The 16,354-nt window shown below is 51.7% G+C and overlaps 1 protein-coding gene across 1 annotated transcript; it reads left to right on the plus strand.

Moving 5' to 3' along the window:
• Positions 1 to 14,888: 14,888 nt before the first annotated feature.
• Positions 14,889 to 15,746, plus strand: Asprv1 (aspartic peptidase retroviral like 1). Its single transcript, XM_090337576.1, has one exon. It carries the CDS (start codon positions 14,967 to 14,969, stop codon positions 15,744 to 15,746), a length of 780 nt encoding a protein of 259 aa, XP_090193702.1. The 5' UTR covers positions 14,889 to 14,966.
• The last annotated feature ends 608 nt before the right edge of the window (positions 15,747 to 16,354 follow it).

Below are 16,354 nucleotides of genomic sequence, written 5' to 3' on the forward strand. Positions count from 1 at the left end.
CTGGTTCCAGCTCTGTCTGTGTCAAGGTGAAGGTCACCCATCCACATGGCTGCCACACTAAGATCTGATTGGAGGGAGACAGGGGCTGAGAGAAGGTGTAATGGGATTGGGCTTGGTTTCCAAGGAAAACCTCATGCAGCAGAGGTCAGGGTGGTCAGATGCCCAGTGCCCCCCATCCCTATCTTGCACCCTCTTTCTGAGAAGAGGGTACGATGGGGGAAGGGTTGAAAGGTCTGGGCCTCCCAGAGCCAGAGAACTGCCAAGAGACAGGCCAGGCGGGGCAGGGCCATTTTGAATCATAGTTCTGACTCTTTTTCCTTAGAACTATGAGTGGGACAGATTTTATCTTACCTTTCTTGACCCTTGGTGAGGCAATAGCCGGGGCGGGGGGGGGGGGGAGCGCAGGAAGGGTGGGGCCGGCAGGTTCTTCTTTTGGTGTATGAAGCAACTTCCTAGGACTCTTAAGCAAGGTCAGGTGTAATGCCCTGAGGTGTGCGGCCTTCCACATCAGCCTGCGACCCCGAGGCTGTGGCCTCAGCTCAGCCAGAGCTGATTTGAGCTCCCAGCAAATCTGTTGACCATGGGTGTGGAGTGAGCAGCCTGGCTGCGGACCCTTTCATTAGACACACAATCACTCCCTATCTGGTGTCTGGCACAACCAATGCCCACCGTGCCAGGCCTCCTTTCTAGAATATCCTCTCTCTGGCTGATCAGGAAGGTCCCCATCTGCCAGGGAAGCCAGGAGACGACCAGTGATTTTGGGTGCTTTCCAAACCACCCACTGCCCTAGGTAGGAGAGGGGGCAGGGAGCCTGCAGGACAGAGGCCCTGAGGTGAGGGAGGGAAGGCCGGCTAGCTTGATGCTGACAGGTGACAAAGACAACATGACCTTTCATGTTGGTATTTTCTGAGGCCAAAGGGGCCTCTCAGGATCTGCAGTCACCACCGTCCCCATTTTACTCAGAACCCACTTTTCCTTCCTCACAGCTCAGTCCAGGCTTCATGGAGGCTGAAAAGCCTGAGCAGATCCTGCAGTGACTGCTCTCCTCTGCTCCCAAACAATTCCAGAACCCCTATCCTCAGACCCCAGCCATCGTATTGTTCAGGGATCTAATTTATAATTCCTGTGTGTGTGGGGGGGGGGTCATGGGGCTTGAACTCTGGGCCTGGGCGCTGTCCCTGAGCTCTTCAGCTCAAGGCTACTGCCCTACCTCTTGAGCCACAGTGCCACTTCCCCTTTTCTAGTGATTAATTGGACATAAGAGTGACACTGTCTTTAGTGTCCGGGCTGGCTTTGAACTGCAATCCTTAGATCTCAGCCTCCTGAGTAGCTAGGATTACAGGTGGGAGCCACCATGCCCGGCTCTAATTCAAAACTCTTGTCACTCATTCCTCACCTCACCGAGCTTCTGGGGGCTGCCAGCCACTGGGCCCCACCACCTCCCAGCCTGACCTTTAAAAAAAACTCTTATCATGGTGCCCCATGCTTCCCAACCCCCACATCCAGGTCGCCACTTCCATCTTGCACTGCCCTCAACACCTGTCCCTGTCCTCCCAGTGTCACCAGGGTCACTGGTGAGCCCCGAGTTCCTCAACCCCCACAAGGTGTCTCACAGTCTTCTCCCCACTTGACCCCTGCCAGGCCCCCTCGGGTCCTCTAGGTCCCGTCTTGCCAGCTTCCTCCTTCCTCTGGCTGCTGCTGCTTCACTTCCTGCTCCAGATCCCACTTTGCTCTCTCGCACGATGACTCCCAAATGCCAGTGTTCATCAGACCTTCCCCAGGCTCCTGGTTTCGGTGTCCACCTGGGCAAGGGGCCTTTTCCGTGGCTCCACCAAGGAGAACCACAGCCACAGGCATCCCCCACACGAAAGCGGCTCTTTTGAGTCCCCTCTTCAGGCAGTGTCACTCCTTCCTCCCAGTGAATGAGACCAGAGGCGGGCTGTCCCCTCAGCCCTTCCTAGGTGGGTCTCAGGCAGAGCCTTACCTCCTCCTCTAGCCCCAGCCTGCTGCCTGGCTCTCTCCTCATGCTGCTTCTGTCGGGTCTTAGTATCTCTTGAAGTTTCTCTCTAATTGGCCTTTCTGAAAGGTCTGTGACCATGCTCCCATAACCTTCACGACTGTCTACATCTCCACTTACTCAGCTTTCTCCACAGGCCATCTGAAACCCTTTTGGACTTGGTCTGACCCTTTCTGCAGGCTCCTCCAGACCCCTGAGGGCTAGTCAGCTGGAATCATGAGTCATTGCCAACATGCCTCAGGGCCTTTGCACCTGCCTCTCTTGTGGTCTGGAGCAGCCTCCCTCATTCCCCACCTGGCTAACCCCTATCCTCCATCACATGTCAGATCAAAGACTTCTCCTCCTCTTTCTTCCAGTGCCCTGCACAGAGCTCTTTTGGTGGCTGCTTGAGCTTTGCCCTCCTTCTCACTCTATCTCCCCCTCCATCCTTCCTTTCTTCTGCACTGCAGATGGAACCTGAGGCCTGCTTCAGGAATGCTAAGCAAGAGCTTTAGACCTAGAGAAGTCTAAGGTCTGAGGGTCCCCACAAAACGTGGACACTGAAATACCAAGGGAGAAGAGCATCCTGGGATGGGATGTGGCCTGAGCAAGAGAGAGGTCTGTGCAAGGAAGATGTGCAGAGGGGCGTGCAGCTGGTTGTGCAGTGGAGGTAGAGGCTGAGTGTGTAGGCCCTGCTAGAGACTGGTCTGGAGAGACAAGGGCCATGACTGCTCTGGGAAACCTGGGGACTTGGCTTTGCCCTGGGCAGGACGAGGCAGGTCAGATGAGTGTCATGAGGCCACTAGGAAGGTGGCCAGTGCCAGGCAGGGCCAAGCAGTGGGGGTGGGGGGAATTCGGGAGTGGTCCTCACGGGAGGTCATGAGGGGTGGCTCAGAGAGGAGCCTCTTCCTAGGAAGAGGCATGAGTGTGCCAGCAAGGATGGAGGTCTCTGCCTGGGGGAGCTGATGGGCAGTGAAGCCCTCATTAAGATGGCAGCCTGGAGAGGTTCGAGGCAAAGCAAAGAAGCCCTGTTTATAAGGGAAGCCTGGAAAGCAGGCACTGGAAGGGACTGCTGGGTATTTAATGCTTTTCAAGGGCCCCACTCAGAAGAGCTGACCTGAGGGGTCACATCAAAATGTGCTCAGATCCTGCCAGCTCCGAAGAGCTGACTCTTATGGAGTTAGTGATTCTGTGAGCCAGGAATTTTAAAACTTTATTATTGATTTAATTAGGCCAGTCCTGGGACTTGAACTCAGGGCCTGTCAATGTCCTTGAGCATTTTCTTTTGCTCAAGGCTATCCCTCTACCACTTGAGCCACAGTTCCATTTCCAGCCTTTTCTATTATGTGGTACTAAGGAATCGAAGCCAGGGCTGCATGTGTGCCAGGCAAACACTCTACCACATTCCAAGCCCCAAGCCAGGAATTTTGTTCAACCCAGTTGTTCTTTTTTTTTCTTTTCAGTTGAACCAGGCACGATGAAGCATACCTATATGCCAGCCTACTTGGGAGGCCAAGATAGGAGCATTTCAATCCACAGACAGCCCAGTTAGAAAGGGCAGAACACTCTCTTAAACAAACACTAAAGCAAAGCTGGGTACCATTGCCTGTAGTCCTAGCTATTCAGGAGCCTGAGGTCTGAGGATTCTGGTTCAAAGCCAGCCCAGGCAGCAAAGTACGTAAGACCATTTTCTATAGTTAACCACCCAAAAGCCGGAAGTGGAGCTGTGGCTCAAGAGGTAGAGTACCAGCCTTCAGCAAAAACAGCTCAGGGTCAGTACTCTGACCCTGAGTTCAAGTCCTAGAACTAGCACACAACAAAGCATACACTAAAACAAAAGGACTACGGGGATGGCTTGAGTGATGAGTGATTGCCTAACAAGTGCTAGGCCCTGAGTTCATCCCCAGTACCACTTAAAAATTCAAATTATATGAACTTCATGAGGAAACCTTTTACTGTGTACAATTCAACATAAAACTAATAAAATAAATTGTATAAATTGGTAACTAAATAATGTTACAATAAAGATAATACTCAAGGCTCCCCAGTTCTTCATAATTTTCAGTATTTTATTATTACTAACTGTTCTAAGAGTGTCAATATCTATTATGTCTGTGGAAATGCTTTTTTCCCAAGTGTACATTTAGTGACATCGCACTGGTAGATTGAAGTCAGTTCCTGTGGAAATAATTCCATCCTGGAACTTGGTGACCATAATGTACCAAGGCTTGATTTATTACTTGGTTGGCTATCTAGACTTAAACTACAGAGAAAATGTACAGAAAAAAACTATAGGGGGGCAGGAAGCATGTTTTGCGATGAATGATAAAATAAGTAAAACAGGTTCTCTCAATATTAAAAAACTAGTATCTAAAGTCAGTAGAAGAAGCTGCTCACACCACAGACAAACAGTTGCAGGTCCAACCTATGTCTTTATTGTTTTATTTTCTTCTTAGGAGTTGTTAAAAACAAAAAAAATATCAACCAACATACACGGCCCTCACGTGTCAATTTCAATGCTCAGTGCTAGGAATTTGGGAGATTGGGAAAAATCAATGGAAGCATTCTGTAAGATACAGTTGACAAGTGAAAAATAAATAGTACTGTTTGTGTTATTATTTGTAAACTGTTAGCCATCCTTTATATCAAGAAAAGAATACATATAATAACCATTTATGTGTATGGCTGCATGCATTTCCCTGAATAGTCCTTTGTTGAACATTTTCCAGCTTCTCCTGCCTTCCTGCAGACTGTCTTAGGCTGAAGGATGATGGGAAATGACCTGGAAGGAATTCCAGAAGAGGGACGGGCTGACCCCCTTCCCCCCCATGGAAAGGAGCAGGGGAGAATGGGGGATGGTAGGTGAGGCTGAGTGGAAGGATTAGCTTGGAGGGGCAGAGTCACTTGAAGAGCTGAGGTAGCGGTGGGGAGAAGCCCAGCCGGCATGGAGGATGTTGACAGGAAATGGAAGCCCCTCTGGACGGGAGGTGGGGATCAAGACATTTCTGAGGGTTAAGACATGCTGAGTGAGCGTGAGGGGAGATGTACCAAAGTAATGTGCTCGAGCCAGGAGAAGGCACATGGGAGATGAGGAAGACTAGAAGGGCCTGGTCAGGACTGGAACTCAGCAGCCTGGCTCCATTAACCAGGCTGGCCACTGGCTTGCTCCACAGCAAAGCCCCCAACGATGAGAGTTCAAATCACCCCTGGAACAAGATTGACAGGGCAGGTGCGGCTGCCACCAAGAACATGAGGGCCTCAAAATGTCTGCCCAAGCCATCTCAGTCACAGCACATACCTACCATCCTGCCTCAGGCTCATAGCAGCCACTAGGCTTGGAGACTCTAGTGATCACCAAGCAGGTTGCAGACACACACACATAAACAAGCATGCGTTTATTTTCACAGGTTTAACATTTTTTTTTTTTTTTTTGCCAGTCATGGGCTTGAGCTCAGGGCCTGAGCACTGTCCTTGGACTTTTTCAAGGCTAGAGCTCTACCACTTGAGCCTCAGCACCACTTCCAGCATTTTTCTATGTATATGGTACCGAGGAATCGAACCCGGGTCTTCATGCATGCTAGGCAAGCACTTTAACCACTAGGCCAAACTCCCGGCCCATCGCTCCATTTCTGTGTCCCCCTTACTGTCCTAAAGATAGATAAACAAGGGCTGGAGTTTAGCCCAGTGGTAGAGTGCTTGCCTAGCATGCACGAAGACCTGGGTTCGATTCTTTGGTATCACATACATAGAAAAAAGGCTGGAAGTGGTGCTGTGGCTCAAGTGGTAGAGCTCTAGCCTTGAGAAATGTCCAAGGACAGTGCTCAGGCCCTGAGCTCAAGCCCCACAACTGGCCAAAAAATAAAGATAGATAAACAAGACAAAAAGAAAAGAGAACAAGAACTAACAACAAAGAAAAACTCTCTTGGTTCCATTTCCTGGAGCTCATTTTGATAAATGTTATTTTACATGATCACATAGGCATTGTGCCTTGTGTTCCTCCCCTAAAAGTATCTTCCTCACTGTCTAAAGTCCTGTATAATTTATCATGTCCCTATGCATTTTAGATCTAGTCTCTGCAAATGAGGGAACACATGTTGTCTGTTTCTCTGAGCCTGGCTTACCTCAATTAAAATGATTTGTTTTAGGTCCTTCCATTTCCCTGCAAATGACAAAATTTTATTCTTTCTAATGGTTGTGTAAAATTGCATTGTGTGTAGGTACCACATTTGTTTTTTTGATCCACCCATCTATTGTAGGGCCTCTGGGCTGTTATCATCACGTGGCTGTTGTGGCTAGTGCAGTAATCAACGTGGATGTGCAGGTGTCTTTATCCTGCCTCGGTATAGCTGGGTCATAGGGAAAGTCTGTATTTAGTTTTTTGAGGGACTTCTAGACTGTTGTCCAGAGAGGTTGTACTAGTTTACATTCCCACCAAAAGGGCAATAGGGTTCCTTTTCCACACATCTCCACCAGTATTTGTTGTTTGAATTCAGGATGCTGGTCAATTTAAGTGTAAGTTTTTTCCTTTGCCAGTCCTGGGACTGAGCACTGTCTTTGGGCTCTCTCCAGGCTAGAGCTCTACCACTTGAGCCACAGCACCACTTTCAGCTTTTTCAATGTATGTGGTACTGAGGAGTTGAACCGGGTCTTCATGCATGCTAAGCAAACACTCTTCCACTAAGCCAAACTCTGGATCCTCGGAGTTGTTTTCATTTGTATTTCCTTTGTGGCCATGCTGGCAAAGATTTTTCTCCATTGGCTGTCTTTCTAGTTTAGTAACTATGTCCTTTGCTGTGCAGAAATCTTTTATTTTGTCAAGCCCTTCACCTATCTGTTGTGCCCTGGGGACTCATTTAAAAAAGTTCCTGCCTATGCTTCTAAGTGATGGTGATTCTCATTACTGCTAGAGGAGCAGTAATGTCAAAGTTCCAGGTTTGGCATTGAGGTCTTTGATCCACTTTGAGTTGACATGGTGACAAACAGGAATCCACTTTTAGCATTCTGCAGATGGATGCCCAGTTTTCCCAACACCAATTATTGAAGAGGCTATCTTTTTTCTACTGTATATCTTTGTTTCCCTTATCAAATGTCAGATAACTCTAAATATATGGTTTTATTTCTGGTTCTTCTAGTCTGTTCCATTGATATTTGGGTCTATTTTTGTGCCAATAACAGGCTGGTTTTGTTATCATAGCTCTATAGTTGTTTTAGGTCTGGGATTGTGATTAACAATTCATTCTTATTTTTAAAAAGTGAAATTTCAGGAAGACTAGAAATGTGCAAATCTTGCTCTGTTCCATCAAATATTAAGATGTCTGTCTCTGCCCCTTGGCCCTATGGCGCCACATCTGAATCAAACCTCGTTTGCTCCCCACTGGTTGGGGACATTTTTCAAATGGTAGGTCAGGATCATTACTCTGTGTTAAAAATTATTTATTTATTAGCCGGGCACGGTTCACAGCCAACCTGGGCACTAAAGTCCGTGAGACTCTTGTCTCCAATTAACTATCAGAAAATTAGAAGTGGTCCTGTGGTTTAAGGGTGGTAGCCTTGAGCTGAAGAGTTCAGGGACAGAGCCCAGGACCAGAGTTCAAGTCCCACGACCGACAAAAAATATTATTTATGTTTACTATCTTTAAGTAGTTTTACAAAGGGATTTTTAATTCAACAAGTCATTTACCCTAGTTTTAAAAAAGGAGGAAAAGACCAGATGCCAGTACTCTTCCCTGTAATCCTCGCTAATCAGTAGGCTGGGGCTGGAGGCTTATAGTGAGAAGCCAGGCAAGACCTGTTCTTGAGGTTCCTATCTCCAGTTAATCAGCAAAATGCCAGAAGTGGGGGTATGGGACAAATTGCAGAGTGCCAGCCTTGATTGGAAAAAGTCAAGTGAAGAGTTTGAGGTCTTGAGTTCAAGGCCCTGTACTGGTCTCCACATATACAAGAAACAGAAATGAAGCCAAATAGAAAATATGAGAGCACACTCCACGTGGCAACTTAATTTGTGGTAAATCCGCATGTTAGATTTTTGTATAGTGTAGCTTGTGTGGCTTTCTTGCCCTCAGCTGGTGTTCTACCACTCGAGACACTCTTGGCATTTTAGGTAGAGTCTTGAGGGCCGTCCTCACCTGGCGGGCTTTCCACATGACCCTCCAGGTCTCAGCCTCCTCAGTAGTGAGGAACGCAGGCCTCCGCCACTAGAGCCCGGATTATTTCAGATATCATAATCCATCTGTGTACTGGATAATAACAAAATACATCTTCTTGTTTGAAAAAATAAAAATTAACCCAAGTTTTTGGTTGGTGAATTCTTCATTCCTTTGTTACACTGCTAGTGTGTGTGTGTGTTTTAACTCTTGTGTGTATGGTGAGCTTGAACTCAGGCCTTGTGCCTTCAATAAGCTTTTGTTCTGCCCACAACGGTGTTCAATCACTTGTCCACGCCTCCAGTCTGGTTTTGTACTTTAAATATGCCTTGGGTTTTGTGTTTTGTTTTGTTTTTAATCATTCTTTGGTGATAGTGGCTGATTTTTCATCTAGTTGAATTACCAGGTGAACCTTGGGCCACCACCTCATGCAGCAGTTGCTAAATGTGTGTGCTCTCTTCTCTTACCTCCTCTGTGGGTTCCGGGGGTTTGGGCTGCATTCTCTGCGCGTCCTGTGAGGGCAAACAGGTGCGTTCATCTCCTAGAGGGAAGCAGGTTTGGCCTCCATAAATATGTGAGGAGCTTGCAGCCCTCTTGTTTTGCATTTTCTATTCCTGTCTACATTACAGACTATCCAAGAACCTTAACTAACCTCCAGTCATCAAGCTGATGTTGGACACAATAGCAGCTCAATAAACATTTACCACTGTTACTACCAGTAACCTGGAGCTTTCCCTTACATGGTGGGACTCCACTGCTTTCTCCTTCCTGCCTCTCCTCGCTCTTCTGGAAGGTAAAGGTCAGTCACTCCCCTGTGCCAAGAGAGGCCACCCCCCTGGCTGCCCCAACTTCCGGATGATGGGAACCAAGCTAAGTTGGAGCTGCATTCCAGAGACAAAGGTCCCCAGGTGGCACCTATTTCCTGGGTCTTCACTGCTCACAATACCAGTTATCATTACAGCAATTACAACGATTTCACGATCAGTTCAAAGCTGCCTTTGAGGTGCTTCAAACTGGACTCAGTCCTATATGTGGCTGACTCTAAGCCGAGTTTCTGGTATCGTTAAAAGCCCATTTGTATCTGGCGATTACTCAATCAATGCATTTTGATTGCCTGAACGTTTCATAAATGGCTGGAGTGTTTGTGAAAAGTGGTTTCACATCCCCTGAGTTGTCCGGGCCTGTTTTACAAGCCCCTTTCCAATCTCGGTTGAGAGGAGGGGACACTGGAGGGGGAGGTGACGGCGGGGGAGGGGGCACACGTGGAGTCCTTGGAGCTGGTCTGTCCGGCTCCTCAGAGTCCCTGTACCGCTTTGGCCCCAAGGAGGACAGCAGTAATGGAGCAGGAGGGAATGAGGGTTTGGTCTAGGATCAGGGCTCCAGGAATTGAGAACTGGGTGGAAACTCTCTTGGGCTGGGCCGTGGGGGACTGGAGCCTTCAGGACACCTCAGTAATCTTCCCATTTGATTGAAAGAACAAAACAAGAGAGAACCGGTTTGGCAGATTGCACTTTTAGGAGTTAGTCAGCAACCCATTCCCATCGACTCTCTCAGTTGGCCCAGGCCCTGACCCCAGACTCGAGGGGGGCCCGGATCGCCGTGCTACGTGTACCCCAGGACCCTGGCACAGCCATGCCTGGCACTGCCATCTTGCTGCCTCCTGATATGTCAACTTCCCTGGTGGCCTGAGCTGGACCATTGCTAGCAGAAGGACTTCTAAGCCAGGTGGTAGAGAAGGGGAGGTGACCCAAACCAGAAGAGGGACCTGCAGCAGTGAGGAGCTTGCAAATGGCCCCGTAGGCATCCTCTGAGGGACATTGGCTGCTGGTAAGCAGAGGGCTTCTCTGGAGGAGCTTGATAGGGCCCACGAAAGGAGACAAGGAGGGGACAAAGAACTGCCCTTTCCGAGGGCCCAAGGCTGATGAGGAGCTCAGGTGGTTCCCAAGCCAGAGGAGCAGGTATTGGTAGGTTGGTCTATGGTTTGGGATAAGGGCACCCAACTTGGGTTTGCCAGCTTGGGTGAGAGCTTACTGGAGTCCCCTCGGGCTCCCATCTGAGTCTCCAGGGAGATGCTACAGCAGGCTCACCTCTTCATTTTTCTTTTTAGCTTGAAGACCTAGTGCCCTAGCTTCCTGCAGCAATGGCTGGAGGAAGACATTTGGGGACCGCCCCCTGGGCAGCTGATCACGCCCTGGGCATGCAAGCCTGGGTCAGAGTGGTGGGGCGGCCTAGGTGGTGAGATGTGGCAAGTGCCCAGGGTAGAAAGGCCAAGTGGCCCAGGTCCTTGCCTCCCGTGGGAAGGAGCAGCAGACAGGATGACCCACTTAAACACTGGCTCCTTCAAAGCAGCGTGGTTGTGACTGGGGACTGCTTGAAGTGGCTCAGCCTGCATGTACACGTTGGTCTTAAACTCTTCAAGACCTGCCTGTTAAACATCTGCATCCTGTTTTCATTAGCTTGTAAGCCACGGGGAGGGGACCTGCCTAGTTTTCTAAAGCAGCAAGTGTGCCTAGAGGCTAATAAAACAGCAGGTGCCTCCAATAAATAGGTTTTTAATACTCACTGGCAATGCAAGAGCAAATAAATACGCAAAACAAAAGATGGGAGCTGAAATCCATGCACACATTACTCAGTGTCTCTGCTGTTTTCATCTGAGAACCCTGGGATCGCTGTGTGTATACATGTGTGCATGCAGCATGGATGCAGTGTGTGTGCAGTGTGTGTATACAGCGTGCACACAGTTGTGTATGCAGCATTGCACAGTGTGAATACAGCATGTGCATAGTATGTACATAGCCTATGTTCCCCATGCACAATATCATATGTACAGTATGTGGAGTGGGTTTCTTTTTTCTTTGCATCTTTTTGTTGTTGTCGTCGTCATCGTCCTCCTCCTCCTCCTCCTCCTCCTTCTTCTCCTTCCCCTCCTCCTCCTTTTTTTCCTCCTCCTCCTTTTTTTCCTCCTCCTTCTTCTCCTCCTCCCCCTCTCTCATTCCCTCCTCTGCCTCAGCAGAGAGCTAGCTAGAGTCAGACTGGAAAGGAGCCGCAGAGGGGACCTGTGCCTGGCACGGGTTAACCTTGCTCCCAGTTCCTTGTGGAAAATGATCTGCTTAGAGGATCAGGTCTGCCCTCAGGCCTGTGGTTCCCCAGCTTGCATTGGGGATCATGTCTCCACCTCACGGGGCTTCGGAGGCTTCCAGCTCCTCTTCAACCTGCACTGTATTCCTCAGAAGTCTTCAGGCAGTAGGACCATCCAAGGGTGTGTGACTGCCCTCTGGGGGTTTCAATTCTCTGGGAGCCTGAAGGCCCCTGTTCTGGACTCATACTCCTTTGTCCAATTCTCATGGAGAAAAGAAATTGAAAAGAGAACCAGGGTGCCAGGGCAGAATTGGGCCAGTAGAGCTCACCCTCAAGAAATTTCCATGAGGGGGTGTGAAGGGTGGGGATTCCCTAAGTCCTTCCTGTTTATTGCCCTTGCTCAGTTAAGTTGTCGAGTGCCTTCACACTCAAGAGATGCTAATGGGGTGATAAACAGGGTGTTCCACCCCAATACCTGTACTGTCAATAATTACTGCCATGTGCTGGGTTCTGGGAGGAGGCTCCCTGCCTGCCCCAGCTGGTTTAGCCCCATGACTTACCAGAGCCATTCCAAAGGCCCTGCCTGCATGCTTCTGGGTTGTTCCAAGGATGAGCTGAGGAACCTGAGAAGTTATCTCCACCATGTTCCTGATTGTAGCTGCAGAGGAGCCTAAACTCAGCCAAAGGCTGACCTCTGCCCCCTCCATGCAGTGCTGGGTGTGAACAGGAGACCTCCAGGGCCTCCCTGTGGAGGGAGCCTTCCTAAGCAGGGAGACAGTGGAGACATGGGGAAGGCTACTGGCCAGGTGGGCCTGGTCTATTCCATTACACAGGTGATTTGAGCCCAGGCAGCTGAGAAGGAGTGGAGATTGCCATAAGCCGGGGGGGGGGGGGGGGGGGGCGGGGGGGGAGAGAATTTTCCAAACATCCATGCAAAAGATAAAGTGGCTTTCTAGAAAAAAAAAAAAAGGCCTGATTTCGTATTCCTCAATATCTGTGATGTAAATACTCCCACTACATCCAATTTCAAGCTCCCAACTGACTTAGTAATTGGCTTAGCAAATTCCTGAACAATTAACAATCATTTCTTGCTCCACTGTCCTCATGAGAGGCCATCCAAGGCTCAACCCCAGGACCTGGGCTCAGTCTCCTCCAGCTCAGCACTTTCTTTTGCTCTGCTTTTTTAAAGTGCTCTAACCCACTCTGGATGGATTGGCCACTGCTGTGCTGTGAGGTCCTAGAATATGGACCAGCCTGGTTAGGCTACCATGGTGCTCGCACAAGTAAGAGGTGTGAAAGGACTTCCTTAAAGTGAACTGTAAACTCAGGCAAATAGTGTCCCAAGAGTGACCCTAATCTTAGTGTCAGAGCCACAGGGAGATGTGACTTGAACATCTAGAATTGTGGTCTTGAAGAGTCCATGTAGGACAGCCAGCAGTCCTGCTTTTTCCAACGACAAGCCACCCTTTCTCTTTCCTCCCCCAGTCATGCGATAGCCTTCTCCTGCGTCCCCACTTTCAGGAGTCTGTGGAGGTGAGGTGACAAACATCTGGGAGGCAGGAAGCCACAGGGTCAGCCCCAAGACCACAGAGTCCCACCCATCACAATGGCCCCAAGTGGATCCACGCAAGTCCACCAGCAGAAGGGGCTTCCTGGTCTCGTGGGTGGATAGAATATTTTTCTACACGCACGTTTTTTATTGTGTAATCTCGAGGCTCACGTGCACTTGACATCTTCCAGTGCTCCACTTCCCCCTCTCCCAGACTGACTCCTGGAATGCCACATGTCCTTCCTTACCAGGTAGCAATGGGGAGAGGTAGTGACCAAGTGTGTCTCTGCTGGCTCACTGTGTCAGGTCAAGTGTGCTGGACACAGGAGCAGAGTTTGAGGGTATTCAAGTGTGGCCCTGGGACTTCCAAAGGCATGATTGTGCCAAGTACATCGGGGATTCGGCCAGGTACTAGGCAATGCATGGCATAGAGAACTGGCAAGGGGGCAGGGTCTTGGCCAGGAAAATCAGCCCCAGAGCCACAACTATGTCACTGAGCCCTTTTCCTTTTCCACTCTTCATGTCTTCTGTGGTGATCACACCCAGACAAGCCTGGAGCTCAGAGATCAATCTCCAGGTCCCAGAGTAGGTTTCTATGCAGAATGGAGACTCACAAATGGGAGGCTTGTGAGCCAAAGACTGGGTTTGTTACAGGAGACAGAATTTGGGGATAAACCATCAGTGCACCTCGCAACACACATTCAGCTGCAAGTGTATGCATGTGCTAAGGATGGAAGAGACGCCTACATGGAGGAGATGACGTTTGAACAGCGTCATAAAACTGGATCCTTCCAACATCCCCAGCCTCACTGCACTGGCCCAAGCCAGGCTCCCGTCCTTGGGCTCATAGATCTACCCCCACCCCACCTCTGTGGCACATCCAGGACTGTCCTTCACCCCAGAAAGGGAGGGGCAACATGTCACCCAGACTCCTTCTCCAGCCAAAGCCTCTGGGTCTTTTGCAGTGACATGGCAGATGCTTCCCTCACTCAGGACTCCGAAGGAGTGAGACTCCAGGGTGGTGGCTCCTTTTGGAAATGCCAGTAGGGTGGGAAAGGAAGGGTTGTAGCGTCCACAGAGGGGGCTTGCAAAGTTCCTGCAAAATGGAGGGACCAGACTGGGAGGGCCAGCATCTGAGGGATGGAGCAGAGAACCCACTCAGAGTTGGAGTCAGACGCGGGGCTTCACCATGCTAGCCTACTTCTGGGCATTAATGAAAGCCCACGGGCTGAGGCCTACCCTGGAAGAGGGAAGACTCTGAGTCAGGGGAGACTGAGAAAGGCATATTTCTTCAGAAACTGAGGTCCTGTGTGTGTGTTCCAACTCACCTAAAGACTGCTTTTTGGAAGTGGTACTGTAGTTCAGAGTGGTAGAGCCCTAGTTTTGAGCAAAAAGAGCTCAGGGACAGCACTCAGGCACTGAGTTCAAGTCCCATGGACCAAAGGGAAAAAAACAACAACAATAAGAATGCTTTCTGTGCTTCCCTGGTTCTGGGATCCTCTTCTGTCTCCTTCTCCGAAGAATCTTCAGGATCTCACATTTGGTTTGGACTACACATTGGGTCCCCAGATGAGTGCCAGGGAATACTGGGAGCTCAATAAATACAAACTCCCTCCCTTGGACCACTTAGGTGAGACCAAAGGGGCTTCCCAAACTCAAAGCAGAGGGGAGTCTGGCCCCTGCCTCCCCCCCTCTTCCTCCCCTAGCTGATGACAAATTCTCGGATGTCATAACATGCCGTGCCCTCATCTGGGTCACTCGGGGACACAAGCTGGGGAGGGTACCTGCTTACCCCCAGCCTCCACGGAGACTGCCTTTCCTGCCACGTGGGCAGGCCTGGGTCAGACCCATGGATGGGTAGGGTGAGGCACCCATCCTGCTAGTCAGGCCGGGTGCTGGCAGGAAGGCGGGGCCGGGGAGGGCGGAGCTTCCAGAACAAAGGAGAATGGGGAGCCCCGGGGGCCCGGGCTAGACATCAAAAAGGCCCTGCCGAGCAGTCAGGCCGCACACGCACCGCTCACCGCCGTCGGCCGGACACCCCACCCGTCTGTCTGCCTGCTCCCTGTCGCTTGCCCGGCCGGGCAGGGACTCCACACTGCGTCCACAGACCTCGTCCTCCAGCGTGATTGCGCCCACTCTGCTCTGCGGCCTTCTCTCCTTGGCGTGGGTTGCGGCTGAGGTTCCCGAGGCGGGCAGCGGGATGGCCACGAGCGGAGCCAGCAGCCGGGCGGGCCGCCGGCAGCACGCCTTCGTGCCCGAGCCCTTCGACGGCGCCAGCGTGGCCCCGAGCCGCTGGCTGCACCACTTCGAGGTCATCGACGACCTCAACCACTGGGACCACGCCACCAAGCTGCGGTTCCTGCGGGAGGCGCTCCGGGGGCCCGCCCTGGACGTGTTCCTCGGGCTGGGCGCCCGCGAGCAGGGCGACTACGCGGCCGTGCGGGACGCGCTGCTGCGGGCCTTCGGGGCGCCGGGCGCCGGCGAGGGCTACCGCGCCAAGGAGATCGTGTTCGCCAACAGCATGGGCAAGGGCTACTACCTGAAGGGGAAGATCGGCGACGTGCCCGTCAGGTTCCTGGTGGACTCGGGGGCCCAGGTGTCCGTGGTCCACCCCAGCCTGTGGGAGGAGGTGACCGACGGCGACCTGGACACGCTGCGGCCCTTCGAGAACGTGGTGAAGGTGGCGAACGGGGCGGAAATGAAGATCCTGGGCGTGTGGGACACCGTGGTGTCCCTGGGCAAGCTGAAGCTGAAGGCCGAGTTCCTGGTGGCCAACGCCAGCGCGGAGGAGGCCATCATCGGCACCGACGTGCTGCAGGACCACAACGCCGTGCTGGACTTCGAGCACCGCACCTGCACCCTGAAGGGGAAGAAGTTCCGCCTGCTGCCCGTCGGGGGCTCCCTGGAGGACGAGTTCGACCTGGAGCTCATCGAGGAGGGGCCCTGCGCGGAGGAGGGGCCGCAGCAGCCCTCCTGCTAAGGAGCCCCCTCCTCCTGCCGTCCGTGGGGAGGCCCTCGTGGGGGGCCTGGCTCCGCCCCTGGGCTGGGGGTGAGGGGACTTCACGGAGGTGGCAGAGGGCGGGGGTTGGGGCTCCCCCCCCCCACCCCGGGCCCGGAGCTGTGCGGCCCGGGGGAGCTGCGGCGGAGGCTGGACGCGCTCCTCGCGGAGGAAGGCAGAGGAGGGGCGCCGCGGCGAGGCCCGGCCGGCCTCGGGTCCGAGCGAGCCGGGCAGGGCGAGCCGGGCAGGGCGTGGGCAGCCGCGGCCCGGGGCGGGCACGGGCCCCGGGAACCAGCCGGCGGCCTCCCCGCTGGGCCTGGCGCGATTCCTCCCGATTGAGACTTGAGCCAATACTTCTGATTACTTGGAGATCCAATAAAGTGTAGTTCATGGAAAAACCCATGTCATGTGCCATGATTGGGGATGAGCACAAGGAACGGAGAGAGGGTGTGCAAAACCCAGGGGAAACAGCGAGGAGGAATACACAGCATGGCGGAATGCTTGGCATGCCTGCAGAGCCTACTAACCTATCATCTATCTATCCATCCATCTATCATCTACGTATCCATCCATCATGTATCCATCCATCC

Source organism: Megascapheus bottae, chromosome 7, assembly GCF_031878675.1.
Source record: "Megascapheus bottae isolate mThoBot1 chromosome 7, mThoBot2.hap1, whole genome shotgun sequence".
Lineage (NCBI taxonomy): Eukaryota > Metazoa > Chordata > Mammalia > Rodentia > Geomyidae > Megascapheus > Megascapheus bottae.